The sequence below is a fragment of the Macaca nemestrina genome, chromosome 14, assembly GCF_043159975.1.
Source record: "Macaca nemestrina isolate mMacNem1 chromosome 14, mMacNem.hap1, whole genome shotgun sequence".
NCBI lineage: Eukaryota > Metazoa > Chordata > Mammalia > Primates > Cercopithecidae > Macaca > Macaca nemestrina.
Window position 1 is genome coordinate 112,563,719 of NC_092138.1, and position 17,207 is coordinate 112,580,925.

Sequence of the window (17,207 nt, forward strand, 5' to 3'; positions counted from 1 at the left end):
AGAGACGAGGTCTTACTGTGTTGCCCAGGCGGGTCTTGTGCTCCTGGGCTTAAGGGATCCTCCTATCTCAGCCTCTCAGCGTGCTAAGATTATAGGCATGAGCCGCTGCGTTTGTCCTCTCGTTTTAATTAAAATAAAAAATAAAAAACAGCTGGGCATGGTGGCTCACACATTTTGCAAGGCTGAGGCAGAGGGATCGCTTGAGATACCAGGAGTTCAAGACCATTCTGGCCAACACAGCAAAACCCTATCTCCAAAAAAAAAAAAACAGCCAAAAAAATAATTAAAACAGCCTCAAAGTGATAGCAGAGTTGGAAGTACAATACCAACGTTTTTTTTTTCTAAACTGATTGAACAGTAAGTTGACAACCTGATGAGACTCTTTACACTGTGGTACTTGTTTCCTACCAAGATGGGGACATTCCACCCAGGTAACCACAGTGAGTTCCAGGAAATTAGCCTTGATAATTGATTGCCATTTAATCTGCAGGCCCCGTTTAGCTTTTACCAGTTGTCACATTAATGTCCTTGCTTGAAATAATCCAGTTCAGAATCACACACCTCTGCCCTTCAGTCTGGATTCATTCCTCAGCCTTTCCTTCACTTTCATGACTTTGAGGCTTTGGAAGATTACAAGTCAGTGGAATGCCCCTCAAATTGGGTTTATTCTCATCTTTCTTGTGAAGAAGTCCAAGATTTCCATCCTTGGCAGGGATCTTCAGGCATGACCTGACTTTTCTCATTTCATCCCACCAAGGCAACCACGATTTTACCCCATCCCCCTCTGGCTACGTGCACTTTGGTCTCTTGATTAACGGGGTGCCTGCCAGGTTTCATGCTGTAGTGTTACTCTTTTCCCTATTTGTAGTTGATAATAATTTTTTTGGGAGAAACTTTGAGACTGGACATCTCATTTTTGATCAAGCTTTCAGTTTATTCATTTATTTACATCAGTAGGTGGTAATCTGCTGCTCTTACCTGGTTGGCCATTGGGAGCTTCTTCAGGCCAGTGCATGTCCTTTTTACCTATTCTCCATCCTTTTTGGAGCCCTCCCTTCATCTTTCCTGGATGCATGACCTGTCTTGTCCTGGATCAGCCCTTTCTCCATGAAGTCCTAATTCCTTTTAGTGAAGGATGGTATTTAGAAACCAGTGTCTGAGCCCCAGCAGTGTCCTTGCTGCTGGGGTGTCACTGCTCCTGGGCCTCCTCAGCGGACAGTTCGGGGGGATATATGTAGGTATATGTGTCTGGCTGCTGGGGTGTCACTGCTCCTGGGCCTCCTCAGTGGACAGTTCGGGGGGATGTATGTAGTGTAGTATGTGTGTGCACAAATACACACATTCATACCTGTATTATTTCTGTATCTGTCCATCTTGGAAACTGTGTTCTCCTCGATACCTCCAGTTCCACAGACTTCATTCCACTTCCTCCCAGTACATGTCTGCACCTCCTTTCTCTCACAGTGAGAATCTGTCTCCCATCGTCCCTCATATTTATACTCACTTGGTCAGTCTCCCTGTGTGTGACCAATCTCATTTCTGCTGCCACACACTCTCCCTTGCACAGGTGCCCTCCTTGCCCACTCAGATGTTATTGTCCCCACTCCTGGATACCCTGAATGTCCCTGCTGGGCCAACTCTGCCTATGAATGTCCCCCTTATCTAGCTTGGGCTCCAGCCCCACACCTCCATGTGTATGCCCTCCTCCCCTTGCCTGGGCTCTAACCATTTGGAGTGCAGTGAGCCGCCAGGACTCCCCGGCACCAGGCACCTGACTCACATTGCCACACCTAATGACTCTGGGACTGGACTGTTGAGGAGTGGGAGGGCTGGGGAAGGGGGAGTCATGACTTTGAATACACTTGGTAAAGCCTGCTATTTTCAATGCTCTTTGCTATTTATTTATTTATTATTACTTGTTTTTGGAGACGGAGTCTCACTCTGTTGCCAGGCTGGAGTGTAGTGGCGCAATCTTGGCTCACTGCAACCTCTGCCTCCTGGGTTCAAGCGTTTCTCCTGCCTCAGCCTCCTGAGTAGCTGGGATTACAGGCATGCACTGCCGTGCCTAACGAACTTTTGTATTTTTAGTAGAGACGGGGTTTCGCCATGTTGGCCAGGCTGGTCTCAAACTCCTGATCTGCCCACCTCAGCCTCCCAAAGTGCTGGGATGACAGGCGTGAGCCAGTGCGCCAGCCTGCTCTTCGCTGTTGAAAGGGCTCCTCCTATTCCACATTCTTAGGAAATGAAAATGCCCCTTAGCTGCAGTCTTCTTATTGAATACTTATCATATGCCAGGCACAGACGCACGTGCTGGGTACAAGAGACACAGAAGTGAAACAGAATAGACACAATGCCACTGCTCTTGGAAATTATTCTGCAGTTAATCCGCATTTTCATTCACATGTTGAGGTTGCTCAGTATTCCTTTTTTTTCCTTTTCACCAGTCAGGAAGTAGTGCTGATCAGTATTCAAAAGGTTTCACTTTAACCTACTCATGATAGCACTGTAAATTAACTGAACATCAACACTGATGAAATCTATGTACTAAATTTATGTATCCAAGGCATCTTCTGACCAAATTTCCAGTTTCCTTTCCTTTCCTTTTCTCTTTTCTTTCCTTTTCTTTTCACTTTTCTCTTTTCTTCTCCCCTCCCTTCCTCTCCCCTCCCCTCCCCTCCCCCAGAGCCTCACTCTGTCACCCATGCTGGAGTGCAGTGGTGTGCTCTCAGCTCATTGCAACCTCCGCCTTCCAGGTTCAACCAGTCCTTCTGCCTCAGCCTCCCACATAGCTGAGATTATAGCTGTGTGCCACCACACCCAGCTAAGTTTTGTATTTTTAGTAGAAATGGGGTTTCACCATGTTGCCTAGGCTGGTCTTGAACTCCTGACCTCAGGTGATCCACCCACCTCGGCCTCCCAAAGTACTAGGATTATAAGCGTGAGCCAATGCACCCGGCCTATTCTGATCAAATTTTTAAAAAAATGGTCTGAATTCGCCCAGCCGCGGTGGCTCACACCTGTAATCCCAGCACTTTGGGAGCCCAAGGCAGATGGATCACGAGGTCAGAAGTTCTAGACCAGCCTGACAAACATGGTGAAACCCCATCTCTACTAAAAATATAAAAATTAGCCGGGTGTGATGCGGTGTGCCTGTATTCCCAGCTGCTCAGGAGAATCACTGGAATCCAGGAAGCAGAGGTTGCAGTGAGCCGAGATTGCGCCACTGCACTCCAGCCTGGGCGACGGAGCGAGACTCTCTTTTAAAAAAAAAAAAAAAAAGGCTGGGCACGGTGGCTCAAGCCTGTAATCCCAGCACTTTGGGAGGCCGAGATGGGCGGATCACGAGGTCAGGAGATCAAGTCCATCCTGGTTAACACAGTGAAACCCCATCTCCACTAAAAATACAAAAAAACTAGCCGGGCATAGTGGCGGGCGCCTGTAGTCCCAGCTACTTGGGAGGCTGAGGCTGAGGCAGGAGAATGGCGTAAACCCGGGAGGCGGAGCTTACAGTGAGCCGAGATCAAGCCACCGCACTCCAGCCTGGGCGACTGAGCAAGACTCCGTCTCAAAAAAGAAAAAAAAAATTGGTCTCAGTTCAAATTACTTTGCAAAACATTTAGTCTATAAAATGATCACTAATTTCAGGGCTGTTTAGGAAGGCACATCAAAGATCTTGATGGTGTACGTGTGCCCTCTGAGTCTATTATTTGCTTTCCAGGAAATTATCTGAAGGAAGTAATCAGGGCTAGGTGTGAAGGCTGTGTGCAGTGGTGTATTAAATCCCATGCAATAAAGACAGATAGGCAGATTTTGGTATGAGCCATGAACTGATCAGTACACAGCCATTAGAAAGGTATGGATAGATGCTTATGTTCGATGGCAAAGTGAAAGGAAACTGCATGCTTCGGCTCCAATGATATTATATAAAATGTACCTTCATGCTTCTAAATTGGAAATTTATAATCTTATGATTACAGTACTTACCTCTGGCTTATGAGAAGTTAATTTTTAGGAAACTCATTGACTACAGTAAATTTGTTGTATATTTCTTTTACCGAAGTATAACTCACAAGAAAAGGCCTAGATCCTGTTTCTTTGGTTTGATTTTTGACAGCTGTATACATTTATGCTAACTAGCATTCAAAACAGGAAGTCCTGTCTTTTTCTGATAGTCAGATCTCATTAGAATTTCAGTGGCCGGAGCTCAGGTGACAGCTGTCCATCATTTGTGCCGTTGCCAGGTCTGCGTGCTGCTTGACCCCTGCAGACCAGTGCGAAAGGGCCCCAGTGTCGAGCTTTTCAATCTGCATCTTTGGCACTCTCGTCGTCTAGTAACTGGCAACCAGCAAGAAACTCAGAAATGGATAAATATCCAAAAGAGATTTTTTTTAGGCATGCTTTTTTTTTTTTTTTTTGGGATGGAGTCTAGCCCTATCCCCTGGCTGGAGTGCAGTGGTGTGATCTCGGCTCACTGCAGCCTCCTGGGCTCAAGTGATCCTTCCCACCTCAGCCCAGTAGCTGGGACCATAAGCATGTGCCCATGCCCAACGAATTTTCCTAATTTTTTTTTTTTTTGGGTATATATGGGGTCTCACCATATTGCCCAGGCTGGTCTTGAGCTCCTAGGCTCATGCGTCCCCCACGTTGGCCCCCCAAAGTGTAGGAATTACAGGCATGAGCTACTGCACCTGTCTAGACACGCCTTTTTTTTTTTTTTTTTTTTGAGAGAGATGGAGTCTCACTCTGTTGCCCAGGCTGGAGTGCGGTGGCATGATCTCAGCTAACTGCAACTTCCACTTCCCAGGTTCAAGTGCTTCTCCTGCCTCAGTTTCCCAAGTAGCTGGGACTGCAGGCGCATGCCACCACGCCTAGCTAATTTTTGTATTTTTAGTAGAGACGGTGTTTCATCATGGTGGCCAGAATGGTCTCGAACTCCTGACCTCAGGTGATCCACCCACCTTGGCCTCCCAAAGTGCTGGGATTACAGGCATGAGCCACTGTGCCCTGCTGACATGCTTAAATGTCTGACAGCTTTATGTCTGACAGTGAATTTCATTTTGCCAGGGCTCCTCCTACCCAGGGATTTATGTGTTTTTGTGCGGGCAGGAGTAGCAGTTTCGTGACCCAGGAATGATCAGTGTGTGGCTTCCTGTTCTGGTTTTTAGCCATGGAGGCCCTTAGCTTGCATGCCCATCAGCAGTGGTGAGAGTGTTTCCCGCGTGTGGGTCGCATATTGCTTTGCAAACATGGTTTTCACCTTCACAATCCTAAGAGCTTCCTTTGTTGTCCCCATTTTAAAAACAAGGAAGTGAGGTGTGAAGAGTTGGCACTTGGCCTAAACCCCATTCTACATACAGCAGAGGCCAGAGCAGGATTCAAACCCAGCTCTGTCTGCCACACGCCTGTGCTGCCCCTTGAAGGTGCTTGAGGATCTTGGGAGGATAACTGATCCCAAAGTGGGAGTGGTCCCTGTATCCCGGGTCCACGACCCACCACCTTATCTCGGAGACGTTCTCTTGGCAGAAGTCCTCAATGGGCAGCATGTTCCGGCAACAGTCCATCGAGGACAAGGAGGACAAGCCCCCACCGAGGCAGAAGTTCATTCAGTCAGAGATGTCCGAGGCGGTGGAGCGAGCCCGAAAGCGCCGGGAAGAAGAGGAGCGCCGAGCCCGGGAAGAGAGGCTGGCCGCCTGCGCCGCCAAACTCAAGCAGCTGGACCAGAAGTGTAAGCAGCAGGCACGAAAGGCAGGTGAAGCCCGGAAGCAGGCCGAGAAGGAAGTGCCTCGGTCTCCAAGTGCTGAGAAAGCATCTCCCCAGGAAAACGGCCCTGCTCTCTGCAAAGGTAACTGGAAACTCTCCCACCAACTGGAAACTCTGGCCTGTTGTCATCGGCTTGTTACTTGCAACTGCCTTCCTTCTTAGCTAGCAGAACCTATGGCTTACAACGAGATCGTATAGGGAAGCGTTGGTTATTAAGAGCGTAGGCCTGGGTCAGATGCCTGGGTTCTGATCCTCTTTGAACTTCTTTTTTATAATTTCAACTTTTACTTTAGTGTCGGGGTACTTTGTGTGATGCTGAGGTTTGGGGTATGAATGATCCTGTCACCCAGATAGTGAGCATAGTACCCAATAGGTAGTTTTTCAGCCCTTTTTCCTTCTCCCTCTGAACTTGTTAGACTAACTGTGAGCACCTCACCTCTCTGAAGCCTGTTTCTTCATCTGTGAAATGGGTTGAGTATGTACCTGCCAGCACGCGGAGGGGTATACAGCACGCTCGTTTCTGGGACATTGAAAGCATGCATCTACTCACTGATGATGCTCATCATTGTCACTATTATCATCACTATCCCTGCCCAACCAAAGACACACGTGCTCCAGGACTTTAATAAAACCACAGATCCTTTAACACAGAATAAAAATAAGCCCACCTGCTTGGTAGAATACAGTTTTTCCTGGTGTTGATTCTAAAAGGAATGGATCACATGGCCCTATTATTTTTTTTTTTCCTGAGACGGAGTCTCTTTCTGTCACCCAGGCTGGAGTGGCACGATCTCTGCTTATTGCAACCTCCGCCTGCCAGGTTCAAGCAATTCTCCCAGCTCAGCCTCCCGAGCTGCTGGGATTACAGGCGCCCGCCACCACGCCCAGCTAATTCTTGTATTTTTAGTAGAGACAGGGTTTCACCATGTTGGCCAGGCTGGTTTGGAGCTCCTGCCCTCAAGTGATCCATCTGGCTCGGCCTCCCAAAGTGCTGAGATTACAGGCGTGAGCCACCTTGCCCAGGCAACATGGCCCTGTTTAAGAGTGATTAAGCAGTGCTCTGTAATGCAGAATGTCTCTTGTAGCAGTTTTAAAGAATATAATCAGCTGTTTTCTTTGTAATTTTATTAAATATACTCAGATCAGCTCTGGTTAGGAAACAAGGGGCTGTTTGAGGCTCTGAAAGCTTTTCAGGTTAGAGAGCCCCAGCGCCCTCTGGCCAGGGAACTCATCTCTGGTTTTCCTTCTACCCTCCCTCCATTAAAGGTTGAGTGAGGACTGTGCCAGTCTTATAGGGAAGTTGCACTGAGCATTTTCTGAAAACAGGCACTGTTTTCAGTATATTATTGTAATTAATTTAATTCTCACAGAAGCCCTTGGTGAACACATGGTAGTTATTCTTATTTGCAGATGAAGAAATGGCCAAGGAGAGCCTGAAAAATGTGCCCAGGTCACACAGCCTTTCTCTTGTTTTTGTTTTTGTTTTTTTCCTTTTTTAAAAAATTGTCTTTTCTTTTGTATCCTTGCCAGCAGGAAGCCATACACAGTATTTGCATATGTTGAGTTCCTGCTGTTCAGGTGTTGGATATGTGGGCTGTCACTGAGTTCGTGGCTGTTCTGTTCTCTGTCAGTCCTTTTTTTTTTTTTTTGGGGGGAGATGATGGGAGATGATGGAGTCTTGCTCTGTCACCCAGGCTGGAGTGCAATGGGGCAGTCTCACTGCAACCTCTGCCTCCTGGGTTCAAACGATTCTCTCACCTCAACCTCCCATATAGCTAGGATTACAGGCATATGCCACTATGCTGGGCTACTTTTTGTACTTTCTCTCTTTCTTTTGAGAAGGAGTCTCACTCTGTCGCCCAGGCTGGAGTGCAGTGGCCGGATCTCTGCTCATTGCAAGCTCCGCCTCCTGGGTTCACGCCATTCTCCTGCCTCAGCCTCCTAAGTAGCTGGAACTACAGGTGCCCGCCACCACGCCTGGCTGATTTTTTGTATTTTTAGTAGAGACAGGGTTTCACCATGTTAGCCAGGAGGTTCTCTATCTCCTGACTTCGTGATTCACTGACCTCGGCCTCCCAAAGTGTTGGGATTACAGGCGTGAGCCACTGTGCCCGGCCAATTTTTGTACTTTCAATGGAGATGGAGTTTCACCATGTTGGCCAGGCTGGTCTTGAACTCCTGACCTCAAGTGATCCACCCGCCTCAGCCTCCCAAAGTGCTGGGATCACAGGTGTGAGCCACTGTGCCCGGCCTTATTAGTCCTTTTTAATAAAACGTCTTCCACCTGAAATCAGATCTCAGCTCTGATGTGTATGACTGACTGTGTGACCCTGGACATTATCTAACCTCTTGACCCTTAGTGTCCTAGTCTGTAAGGTGGCAACAAAAGTGAAGCCTCCTCACGTGTGTTGTGGGGAGTCCCTGAGCTCATGCACGTGGTACGTTTGGTGCAGGCCCAGGGTTCAGAGACGTGACTGTTCTTGCAATAGAGCGTACGTGCCAACAGGAAGAAGTGCTTGCTTGTAAACACTTGGTTGGTTGAGCTTCTGTGAGCTCACCGTGTTATTTGTCTGCTGGTCTATTCTCTAGGCTCCCCAGAATTCCCTGCCCAAGAGACCCCCACCACGTTCCCAGAAGAGGCACCCACAGCGTCCCCAGCAGTGGCACAGAGCAGCAGCAGTGAGGAAGAGGCCAGAGAGGCTGGGTCCCCTGCTCAGGAGTTCAAGTATCAGAAGTCCCTTCCTCCCCGATTCCAGCGCCAGCAGCAGCAACAACAGCAGGTAAACAGATGAGATGGTAAAAGCCTGTGATAAACAGGCCTGAGTGCCGAGTAGATACTTCCCGTCACCATCCCCATGCCCACCTCCAACTTAGAAAAAGTCCAGAATACCCCTTATGTCCCCCCAAGACCAGTGGGGACTTCAGGAGTTGTACCTCAAAACTTGACCTTGGTAGATCAGCCCCTGGCCATTATTTATTTCTCCAAGTGGTGGAGGTCCCTGGGAATGAATATAGCCCTTGTGGTTTATTGACCTTGTTTTCTGATATTGGTAAGGAACCTATTTAGTGCTGTATGCAGTGAGCTCCACTTTTCTAGTGTGCAGGCTGGTTGTTTTATTTCAGAGCAATGCACCTTGGACATTCCTTAGAGGACAGTGGTCCCGCCCTAGGATCCTCCCAAGGTGTAAGGGAGGCCCGTGAGCTGTTTCAAGAGCTGCCAGAGAGAGGCACGTCACCTTTGGGTTACGGACGTAGATTTGCAGGTTTCAAGTTGGGCAGCTCCCTTCCCGATGTTGCTGCTGAGCTAGTTGTGCATGGCCTTGGACGGGTCAGGTACACCCCTCTCACCTATATTTCTTCATGTGTAAACCAGGAAGAATGAATACCTGCCTTTCAGCGTGGCAGAGCGTTTCATGCCATAACACCTATAAACTGGTTTATCGGTGTCACCGTTACTGACTTTTTATAAACTTTATTTTTTTATAAATTTTAAAAGGGACCTACTTTTTGTCGTAAAGAGCATGTGGATAATGGTTGTAATTCCACCAATCTCTCCTAGTCCTGATGGTCTTGAAGCACTCATCAGCAATCGTGCCTACTAGAGTAGTAATAAGTAAAGGAACACAGTAGTCAATACTGAGGAATAGTGCATTTTGTTGGGAAACTGAGGTGATACGTAGACATTACTTGGTGCACACCAAACAGCAAGGTGTGCAGTAAATTATTACTAATATTAGCTGAAAATATTTCAAAACCTGTGTGCTGTGGAGAAACAAGCCAAGGACTTAAGGCTTTTCCCAGTATCTCACTTAATTACCTTTAAACTTCTCTGCTCAGCCTCTTCTCTCTTCTGGGCCCCTGGGAGCATTCCAGGGACTGCCTTTAATGTGATTTTAGAGCATGGGAGTGTAGGCGAGCACTGCACAGTTACTCATGTTCGTGGGTTATAGAATTACTGATGGGGGAGAGCTCTGGAATTACTTGTGCCAAACCTAGCAGTGACAGTTGCGCTAGGTAACTCCTTGGGGTGTGGAGGGAAGTGATGGGTAAGTCCTTCCTTAAGAATAGAAGGAATTGTCAGGCGTGGTGGCCCACGTCTATAATCCCAGCACTTTGGGAGGCCGAGGCAGACGGATCACCTGAGGTCAGGAGTTCGAGACCAGCCTGACCAACATGGTGAAACATCATCTCTACTGAAAATACGAAAAGTAGCCAGACGTGGTGCTGTGCACCTGTAATCCGCTACTCAGGAGGCTGAGGCAGGAGAATCGCTTGAACCTGGGAGGTTGGAGGTTGCAGTGAGCCGAGAGCGCACCACTGTACTCCAGACTGGGTGACAGAGCGAGACTCCATCTCAAAAAAAGGAAGTCTGAAAGCACCAGGGCAGCCTGTCTAGTCATAATTGCTGGAAACCTAGGGTGTAGACAGGAAGAGGAGCTGGGAGATGGAGGCCCACAGCCTTTTCTGTGGACTGGGAGAGTGAATGACTCAAGTCTCTTGATTGATGACCTATATTTATTGAGTGCTCTTAATAGGCACTGGGAGCACCAACAGAACCGTCCAGGGAATCAGCTCAGGATGTGCTGTAGACTGCCAGGCGGATTGGCCGCCTTTTTGTTTTCAGAATGGAAGGATGTGTGCTGGAGGCTGCTTGGGCGTCCTCAGAGTGTGAGGCAGCAGTGAGTCCTGCCTCAAGGCCAATTCAGGGTTCCTTTAGGAATTAGCACCCGGGGTCACTGATGGGATAGAGCAGGGTCTGAAATGAACCCTCTTGAGTCAGGCAAGAGCCTTGATTTTGAATAGTTGACTGATACTTTCTGTTTAGCCATTTGTGCAAATGTTCTGTATCCCGATTGTGGTGCTGTGGGCAAGGGTGCACAGGGAGTCTCTTAGGGTTCGGTGAGGGTTACCAGCAGTCCAAACCATCAACTGCTGTGAGAGCAACAAAGGAGCACTGGCCGTTCTGTGGGAGCAGAGAACTGGGGATCTGGTCTCGTCTGGGTGTAATGACAGGCTTCCTAGAGGATGTGTTGAAGCTGGAAACCTGGATTTAGGGATGGAGGGAAGAGGCGCTTACCTAGGGGCCCCAGTGTATTCCCATGGCCTGAAGTGGTGGCAGGGATATATGGAGCAGAAAGCAGAGGGCCAGTCGTGCAAGGCAAAGCTAGAGAGGCAGACTGGGCAGTCACATGGGACCCAACCCTCACCCTAACCCCATAGGTCACGAGTAGCCTCGTAGGATTTAGGCTGTCGGGTGGAGAGTGGTGGAGAACCACTGAAGGCTCTTTTGAGCTAGGGGTCGACCTATTGGGCGTGTCTGTGTGAAAAGATCACCCTAGTCGAGGATGGAAAATGGATTGAAGAGGCCAGGAGGGAGCAGGGAAGGGATGCTGGTATATTATTTAACCTCAGGTGGTAGCTGCAGACAAGGAGAGAAGTGGCCAGCGTCCAGACATTCTGTGGGAGGCTGCTGGTGGATTCCAGGAGTGTCTGATCTAAGTGAAAACCTAGCCTGTCTCGTGTACCACAGGCGCAGATGGGCCTCCATTGTGATAATGGCTTGGCTCTCCACCAGCCTTGGACAGGGACCTGAGCTTGCAAGCTGTAACACATTGGGGGCTCCCCCTGGAGCAGCTGCCCATCCCTCCCCTCTTTGGTCTTCTGTTCCAGGTGGGCTTTTTGTGCTGCCTGCTGGAAAGCTGGAAGGCGTGTGTGGGGTGGCATCTCAGCCCCCTGCCGCACCAGCCTGACCAAGCCTCTCTCTTTGCGGGCAGGAGCAACTGTACAAGATGCAGCACTGGCAGCCGGTGTACCCCCCGCCATCCCATCCCCAGCGCACCTTCTACCCACACCACCCCCAGATGCTGGGCTTCGATCCCAGGTGGATGATGATGCCTTCCTACATGGACCCACGCATCACGCCCACTCGGACCCCAGTGGACTTCTACCCCTCCGCCCTGCATCCCTCAGGTAAGCACTGTGGTCTGATGGTCCATACCTGTATCACCCAGGATAGCGCGGTGGTCAAGGGTGTCATCTCGAGTTAAACAGATGCACCTGGATTTTGGTCTGGCTCTTTGTCATGTACACGACTGGTCTGAATTTCAAAGGACTCGCTGGCAAAGTATAGGTACAATAATAGTTCTGTCATAAAGATTTGTCGGGAAAGTCATGAAGATCGTGTATCATAAATTGCTTTAATTAATTTTAGATTTCTGCTGTGTCGTTTTGTCCTTCTCATTCTTAATGTTCTTTGTGCTGTCTCTTTTTTCCTTGATTAGTCTTTCCCAAGGTTTGTCTAGTGCCTTTTTAAAATCAGTATTTGGGCTTCTTCATTACTGTATCTTATTTGGGTTTTATTTTAATAATGTCTGGTTTTTCTTTTCTTACTTCCTTTAAAATATCATACACTTAGTTTACTAATTTCTGGCTTTTAAGATTCTCTTTGTGGTACTAATTTCTAATGTAGTTGCTCTGTGGTCAGATAATATGGTCTGTGTGTTACAGACCAGGGGTCAGCAAACTTCTACAAATGACCAGATAGTAAGTCTTTTAGGCCCTGATCAACTAGTCAGTTGTGGTGTTGTAGGATGAAAACGGCCATAAATGATAGTAAGTGAGTGAACATGGTTGTTTTTTCCATAAAATGTTACTTATAAAAACCTGCAGCAGGCTGAGTTTTGTTTAATGGCTGTAGTTTGCTGACCAACTCCTGACTTAGGTTGCTTGACATTTGTTGGGTTTTCTCTGTAACCTCTTCTGTGGTGATTCTAACATTCTACATTTGCCTGAAAAGACTGTATTCTCTGGTTGGAGATAGTCCATTAAGTTTAGCATGCTAATTGTGTTGTGCAAATGTCTTCTTCATTGCAAGTTTTTATCCCTTTGACCAGTTACTAAAAGGTGTTTTAAAATGTCCCACTATGATTATGGATTTGTCAGATCTTCTTTGGGAGCCTGTCAATTTTTGCTGTGTCTATCTGGAGGCATACAGGTTTAGAATTTCTGTATCTTGTTCCTTCTATCCTTATGTAGTACCCTTGTTATCATTAATAGTGCTTTCTATCTTTATTGCCTACTTTGATAGCAATATAATAATTCTAGTTTTTTGTTGATAAGTATTTGAAGTCTTTTGTTCCAATTTTTACAGTTAGCTTCTTTGAGTCCTTAGTTTTTGGGAGTGTATCTTTGTATCTACAAGATGTGTATGGCTTTACCACTCTGAAAGTCTATGACTTTTAATTGCAAAAGTTGGTCCTTTTAGATTTATTGGGATTACTTTTATTATTGTTAGAGACAGAATCTTGCTCTGTCGCACAGGTTGGAGTGCAATGGTGCAATTTCAACTCACTGCAACCTCTGCCTCCTGGGTTCAAGCGATTCTCCTGTATCAGCCTCCTGAGTAGCTGGAATTACAGGCACCTGCCACCATGCCTGGCTGATTTTTGTATTTTTAGTAGAGACGGAGTTTCACTATGTTGGCCAGGCTGGTCTCGAACTCGACTGACCTCAAGTGATCTGCCTGCCTTGGCCTCCCAAACGGTTACAGGCATGAGCCACCACGCCCAGCCTTATTGGGATTATTATATTTAGATTTTCCAACTATGATAGTTCATGCATTCCATTCTTATTCTTCTCTTTCTATGCCTTTTCTTCTTATTCCTGCCTTTTCTTGGTCCTATTCTTTTCTTTTGCTTCTACGTTTCATTTCTATATGTTAGTGGTTACATGAACATTCTAACATGCACCTTCAACTTAGCAAAGTATTTGGGGAGGTAGAAAGTCTTTGTCCCTTAAACCCCCATGAAAGTAGGCATGTGAGTCTGAATTCCTGGGAGGGGGACAGTGGTTTCCCTGCCCTGGTCCAGGCCAGACAGACCACCAGTCTGTTCCCGGTAGTAAAGTGCATATGTCTATCTAATGTGCCTTTTGAGGATGTGGCCCTTTTGGGTCTTTGTTTTAAACAGTGTCTCAGTTGTATCTCCCTGCCCTGTTTAGAAAGACTTCATCCCCTGTCCTGTGAGTGTTAAGGACCAAGCCCGTATCTGACAAATGTGCTTTTCTTGCCCGCTTCCTTGGACTTCACAGGTCTTTGAACCAGGCAAGGTGCATGCGTGTATGCCTTCAGAGGTCCTCAGGTCAGGACAGATTAAGAGCCCTGTGATGTGTAGGTGGGTGGGGTGCTGTATCCACGGGACAGTCAGGGTAACTGTTGACTTCTTTGGGCCTTTGGTTGAGCCTGAGATTGGAGCAGGGCTTTCTAAATGAGATGATGTAGATCAGTCTTTGCCTTCTTCAGGACTGATGAAGCCCATGATGCCCCAAGAGTCCCTCAGTGGGACAGGCTGTCGCTCTGAGGATCAGAACTGTGTGCCCCCACTCCAAGAAAGAAAAGTGACCCCCATCGATTCACCCCCTGTGTGGAGCCCAGAGGGCTACATGGCACTGCAGAGCAAGGGTTACCCGCTCACGCACCCGAAGTCGAGCGACACCTTGGCTATGGACATGCGTGTCAGGTGAGATGAAGCCTGGTCCTGCTGCCTTGCCACTGAAGGAAGATTCCAGGTCCGAATCCAGAGGTCCTGGGATGAGCTACCATCCTCATCCACAGGGCCCTGGGATGAGCTACCATCCCAGGAGACACTGCCCATGGGAGACGTGCTCTTTTGAAGGGACTCCTGGTTCCTTTGGGGAAGGAGAGTGTGAGGAGGATTGCTTGAATGCTTTGTGCAAGAGGCTCTTTTCAGATGGCGAGACTTAAGGTGAAGGAGAAGTCCTGGGGTCATCAAACCCTGGGCACAGGGTAGGTGGGTGGGGGCTTTACAAGGCAGGTGGTGTCCAGAGCATGGGTCTTGGCTCTTCTGTGGAAGTAAACAGAGTTAGCCCTGCCACCCCCATGGCCCCAGACTCTTCACGGCCTCCCAGGCTCCAGCTTGCTCTTTGACCCGGAGGATTGCCCGGCTCCTCTGTCTCGAGGGGGCCCGCTGCGCCCACCCAGCGGCCACGACAGTCTTCACTCTCATGGACTCCAGGGGCCACCGACCAATTCATGGCCTGGCATTTCTGAGACGTGTTTAAAGATAGAGCAAATGTTGGTGCTTATGTGTTTTGTTTTTTTTTTTTCTAACTTTCTTTTTTAAAAAGCTTTTTTTTTTTTCTTTTTAAAACTAAGCTCTGTGTTCAGCATGGAAACCAGGAACCAGGCTCCAATCACATTGACTGATTTTTCTGGTTCCTTTTCAGGAATGAAAGCTCTTTCTCTGCCTCACTCGGAAGGGCAGGGGGCGTAAGTGCCCAGCGCGATCTCTTTGAGGAGAGAGGGGAGGAATACTTGAGTGCTTTTGACAAGAAGGCCCAAGCAGACTTTGACAGCTGTATCTCTTCTCAAAGAATAGGCCAGGAGCTTTTGTTTCCACCCCAAGAAAATGTTCAGGAAGCGGGTGCTCCTGGGGGTCACACCCAAAACCTCAGGTGTTCCCCATTGGAGCCTGACTTTGTCCCAGATGAGAAAAAGCCAGAGTGTGGCAGCTGGGATGTTAGCCACCAGCCAGAGACCGCTGACACAGCCCATGGTGTTGAGCGGGAGACACCCCAGGAGGAGACGGCCTTTAACATCTCCTGGGACAAGAATGGGAGCCCCAACAAACAGCCGTCCTCGGAGCCTGAATGGACTCCTGAGCCCCGGAGCTCCAGCAGCCAGCACCCAGAGCAGACGGGCAGGACCCGGAGGTCGGGACCCATCAAGAAACCAGTCCTGAAAGCCCTCAAGGTGGAAGACAAGGAGAAGGAGCTCGAGAAGATTAAGCAGGAGCTAGGGGAGGAGAGCACCCGGCTGGCCAAGGAGAAGGAGCAGGGCCCCATGGCCGAAAAGGACGAGGACGAAGAGAATGACGCCTCTCTGGCCAACTCCTCCACCGCCACTTTGGAGGACAAAGGCCCTGGCCATGCCACTTTTGGCCACGAGGCCACCAAATTTGAAGAGGAGGAGAAACCTGACAAGGCCTGGGAAACCAGACCCCCACGAGAGTCCAGCGATGTTCCCCCCACAAAGAGAAATAACTGGATCTTTATTGATGAGGAACAAGCCTTTGGGGTCAGAGGGCAGGCCCGGGGCCGGGGCCGTGGTTTCCGAGAGTTCACTTTTCGTGGTCGGCCTGCCGGCGGAAACGGGAGCAGCCTCTGCGGCGGGGGGGTCCTGGGTGCCCGCAGCATCTACTGCAGCAGCCAGCGCAGCGGCCGTGGCCGGGGCCTGCGAGAGTTTGCTCGGCCAGAGGACTGCCCCAGAGCCAAGCCCCGACGGAGAGTTGCCAGTGAGACCCATAGTGAGGGCTCAGAGTATGAAGAACTTCCCAAGCGCCGCCGGCAGAGGGGCTCCGAGAACGGGAATGAAAGCTCGCTCCTGGAGAGGGAGGAGAGCGCCTTGAAGAAAGGCGACTGCAGAGATTCTTGGCGGTCCAACAAGGTGTGCTCCGAGGACCATAGCGGTCTAGATGCCAAGAGCCGAGGCCCTCGGGCCTTTGGGCGAGCCCTCCCTCCCCGGCTGAGCAATTGCGGGTATGGACGGAGAACCTTCGTCTCCAAAGAGTCACCCCACTGGCAGAGCAAAAGTCCAGGCAGCCCTTGGCAGGAATATGGCCCTTCCGACACATGCGGATCCCGGCGATCTACAGACAGAGACTATGTCCCGGATTCCTACAGACACCCTGACACGTTTGGTGGCAGGGGCTTCGAGGACAGCCGCTCAGAGGACAAGAGGTCCTTCTTCCAAGATGACCACGTGGCGGATTCTGAAAATGCAGAGAACCGGTCCTTCAGGAGAAGGCGCCCCCCACGCCAAGATAAGCCTCCTCGCTTCCGGCGCCTCCGGCAAGAGCGGGAGTCCCTGGGCCTGTGGGGACCCGAGGAGGAGCCCCACCTGCTGGCAGGTCAGTGGCCAGGCAGACCCAAACTGTGTTCTGGGGACAAGAGTGGCACTGTGGGCCGCAGGTCCCCTGAGCTCTCCTACCAGAACTCCTCCGATCACGCCAATGAGGAGTGGGAGACGGCCTCCGAAAGCAGTGACTTCAGCGAGCGGCGGGAGCGGCGGGAAGGCCCCGGGTCTGAGCCTGACTCCCAGGTAGACGGTGGCCTGTCGGGGGCCAGTTTGGGTGAGAAGAAGGAGCTGGCCAAGAGGAGCTTCTCCAGTCAGAGACCACTGGTTGACAGACAGAGCCGAAAGCTGGAGCCGGGAGGGTTTGGGGAGAAGCCCGTTAGGCCAGGTGGTGGTGACACCTCCCCTCGCTATGAGAGCCAACAGAATGGGACGCCTTTGAAAGTCAAAAGGTAAAACCAGACACCATCTGGGCCCTTTTTGTTGTTGTGTTCTGTTCTCAGCAGCACTGAGTTCACGCATGCATGCCGCCATGTGTCGGGACTGGGGGCCTGCCCCCAGCCCGTCTGTGCGCGTC

At 49.5% G+C, this 17,207-nt stretch overlaps 1 protein-coding gene across 18 annotated transcripts in view; it reads left to right on the forward strand.

The window, feature by feature from the left end:
- Positions 1 to 17,207, forward strand: part of LOC105464051 (proline rich coiled-coil 2B) — a 133,393-nt gene that overhangs the window by 94,698 nt on the left and 21,488 nt on the right. For 16 of the 18 annotated variants that reach the window (XM_071078463.1, XM_071078469.1, XM_011711674.3 and 13 more), the window contains exons 12-16: positions 5,524 to 5,842; positions 8,350 to 8,540; positions 11,535 to 11,730; positions 14,060 to 14,276; positions 15,004 to 17,082. In XM_071078463.1, the coding sequence (XP_070934564.1) occupies positions 5,524 to 5,842; positions 8,350 to 8,540; positions 11,535 to 11,730; positions 14,060 to 14,276; positions 15,004 to 17,082 (3,002 nt within the window). The remainder of the gene's footprint in view (positions 1 to 5,523; positions 5,843 to 8,349; positions 8,541 to 11,534; positions 11,731 to 14,059; positions 14,277 to 15,003; positions 17,083 to 17,207) is intronic. The other 2 variants (XM_071078465.1, XM_071078472.1) reach the window with 2 other exon arrangements.